The sequence below is a fragment of the Seriola lalandi genome, unplaced genomic scaffold (genome assembly GCF_002814215.2).
Source record: "Seriola lalandi dorsalis isolate HSWRI2012SDOR001 ecotype SW California unplaced genomic scaffold, Sedor1 jcf7180002054945, whole genome shotgun sequence".
In the NCBI taxonomy this organism is placed as follows: domain Eukaryota; kingdom Metazoa; phylum Chordata; class Actinopteri; order Carangiformes; family Carangidae; genus Seriola; species Seriola lalandi.
This window is the reverse complement of record NW_019525496.1, coordinates 2,274,077-2,276,983: the sequence shown is the minus strand read 5'-3', so window position 1 is coordinate 2,276,983 and position 2,907 is coordinate 2,274,077. Positions and strand designations below refer to the sequence as shown.

The window sequence follows — 2,907 nt, the reverse complement described above, 5'->3', positions numbered from 1 at the left end:
AAAATAAAAAAATCTACCTCTGCTGCTACAACAGGATTGTTTCTGTGTGGCACAATGACATATTCAAAAAAAAGTGATTGATTAATTTGGGCAGAGGTCCCCTTGTAACCTGGATGCAGGCTGCCATCGGATCCCTGGGAGGTTGAAATCTCTATGTGCTATCGCATTCAGGCTCCTGTGCTATTTCTCTGAGAGTTGATATTTTTACATAAAGGTCTTACCTGTCTTTTCTTTGATTTCACAGAGAACGCTGAAGAGTGCTGGTTTCATTCTGTGACAGTTCAGTCCATGTTTCCTGTTTCAGTATGAGAAAAGATAAAATATTGAAATAAGTTCACTGATCAATCACATGTTAAACATTAACAAGTGAATGGATATTTTCAGATATAAAGTTTAGTTGTCACTATGTTCCAACACAGAGGTCTTTCCAAAGTTATCATTTGTAGCAGTGGAGAATTTGCACAAAGTTGGGAAAAAGGAAATAAAGGTATCTGTTAAATAAATTAGACTAATAATAATGCTCCATTATAAATACAATGCCAATGCAATGGCAATTCATTTCTATAATGAGCCTACAGGCATTAATTTTCTTTTAGCCTATAGTTGTGCAGATGTATGAACATTTACTACAGGACATGTGTGCACATGAACTTTCTGAACAGCACGACCTCTTTCAGTTTCACACAGGCAGTTTAAATAAAAAGCTGTTGTTCCCTCAGTGACAACTTTCTCATGTGTTAAAGCCCTGCGAGGCACTAAATACACCTCAGTGGAAGATTATCATTAAAGCCACTCCAGTCTATTGTTATGCATGGGGGAGTTAAGTTAAGCGGGCCACAACTCAGCAATGATGCGTTCAGCGTTTTGGGGGGGCGAAGTTAATAAAACATATAAATCAACCAACTTTGCTTGCGCCTCGTCCAGACTCTGATCAGTTATGGTCATTATTTGATGGAGAATGTCACCAATGTCTTGTTTTCTTCCGTCTCCGTCTGTCCCATCGTGTCCATGTGGAGGCGGCAGTGCCATGCCTCCTTGTACCGAGTGGCCAGCCAGACTAACGCCGCCGATCGACTGCATGATCCGGGCTTGATCGTCCATTGTAGCCGCTAAAGAGTCTGTGCACTGAGCCACACAAATTGAAAAACTCATATACGAAATCGGCTACAACATGTGCCGCAGACTGGAGGGATGTACGGCCGTGGGCTTCTTCAGCGATGCAGAGCAGACACGGTGATTTTCTTCTTCTTCTTTTTTTTTTAAAATGAAGACTAGCAGAGATGTTTTAGCGTAAATCTTGTGTCCAAGTTCTCGCTGTCCTCTCGCTTTTTTTTACGCGCGGTCCAAAGTGCCAAAACGCGTGGCTGCGTTTGTAGAAAAATGCATAAATCTTTATTTTTATCTTCTTCTTAAAACTTCTCTGTCAAAATTGACGGTCCATCGTATCCCGCACGAATCCTGATGCCAATCTGTCTTTTCTCTGGGATTTGACGGGTGGTAGAGACAGAAACGCTCCTTGGTGATCTCTCATTTATTAGCGCTCTTCATATGGGATTCCCATCGCATTTCCTCTCCAAAAAATGTCCAAATCCTCCGCGTGAAGCACCGGCAACAAAAATATCCAATGTGGAAACGTGTAAACAAATCAAAAAAAAAAAAAAAAAAAAAAAAAAAAAAAAAAAAAAAAAAAAAAGAGAAAAAAAAAATCTTAGGCTTGCAGGTGTTGCCAACTATAAATGTGCAGAAATGACTCCCGCGACAACTGACAGCATTTAAAAAAATATATACACAATCTGCTGCATAAGGTGTCCAAATGTGACTATAAAAAATATGAAATGTACAAAAAGTTAGGGGTTTCTTTTTAGAAAAAAAAAAGGCAACAGCGAGAAGAAATTAATTAGGATACAACGCTGTGTACAGGCGATGCGCAAAAAAATATCTCGCCCTGCTGAAATTTATGAGCTCCAGCCTCTGCCTGTGTGTGTTTTATGTTGTTTGATGGCAGCGGTAGTGAGCGATTGACAGTGTGCCAATGCCACTCACTCAGTGCAGACGTGTCAGAGCAGGGAACAGGGGTAGAAAAAAAAAACATACAAAATACGAAATGAAAATGCACGCTCCGCCCTGCAGAGGAGGGGTCTATATTCTTGTCACTTCTCGCCTGAACACCGAAAAACAAAATGTTAAGAGCTAGTACTTAGGATGGTGATTATAATGATGAAAGCACGGCAGAGTCCCCCTCTCTCTTTCTCGCAGCGGCGGCAGCAGGGTATCCTCGTTTCCTCACGCGTGCACGTGCAGCTATGTGCATATTCTCTAGCAGTGATAAAGATTTAGCCCTGCAACCACACAGCCAAATACATAATGAGAGTTTTTATACAGTTTGATGTAGAACTGCACAGTCCCCTGTAAGCCTTGGTTCAAGCCAGGCAAGCAGTAGACATGTTTATATTATTGGAAAGTCAAGCTCCTCGACCAATCCCGGGCTAGACTGACGGAGACTGACGATCCGAGTGTCCTATTACTGGCAGATGCATGATGGCGAAAGCCCACCCACTCCATCCCTCCATCTTCACACTGCTGGTACAAAAGGATGGGAACTTCTGATTGGTCGTTGCTACGAGTGACATCCATTGCACAAGCAGGCGGCGCTGCTCTGTGCTCCTCCGCAGTTGCTATGGCAGCAGACAAGTTGTTGAGCTGGATGCGAGGCAGCAAATACACTGTGCACCTCCACTATAAACATCTAGATCGTGGATTTGTAAAGAAAAAGGAGGGAAAAACGGGGTTTTGCTTTCATTTTGTAGGTGTTTCATGATACTCATGCAGGATTAGAGCGAGAAGAGTTAAAGGCAGGTTAGATTTTCCTACATTGGGGTGTTATAGAAAGACAGCATGTCATGATGC

At 42.2% G+C, this 2,907-nt stretch overlaps 1 protein-coding gene across 4 annotated transcripts in view; it reads right to left on the bottom strand.

Annotated features, from left to right (window-relative positions):
- Positions 1-2,414, bottom strand: part of pbx3b (pre-B-cell leukemia homeobox 3b) — a 58,181-nt gene extending 55,767 nt beyond the window's left edge. For 2 of the 4 annotated variants that reach the window (XM_023394100.2, XM_023394098.2), the window contains exons 1-2: positions 905-2,413; positions 222-295 (exon numbers count right to left, since the gene is read on the bottom strand). In XM_023394100.2, the coding sequence (XP_023249868.1) occupies positions 222-295; positions 905-1,152 (322 nt within the window). In that variant the 5' untranslated portion in view covers positions 1,153-2,413. Of the gene's footprint in view, positions 1-221; positions 296-904 lie in introns of all 4 variants that reach the window. The other 2 variants (XM_023394096.2, XM_023394101.2) reach the window with 2 other exon arrangements.
- Between the last annotated feature and the right edge of the window lie 493 nt (positions 2,415-2,907).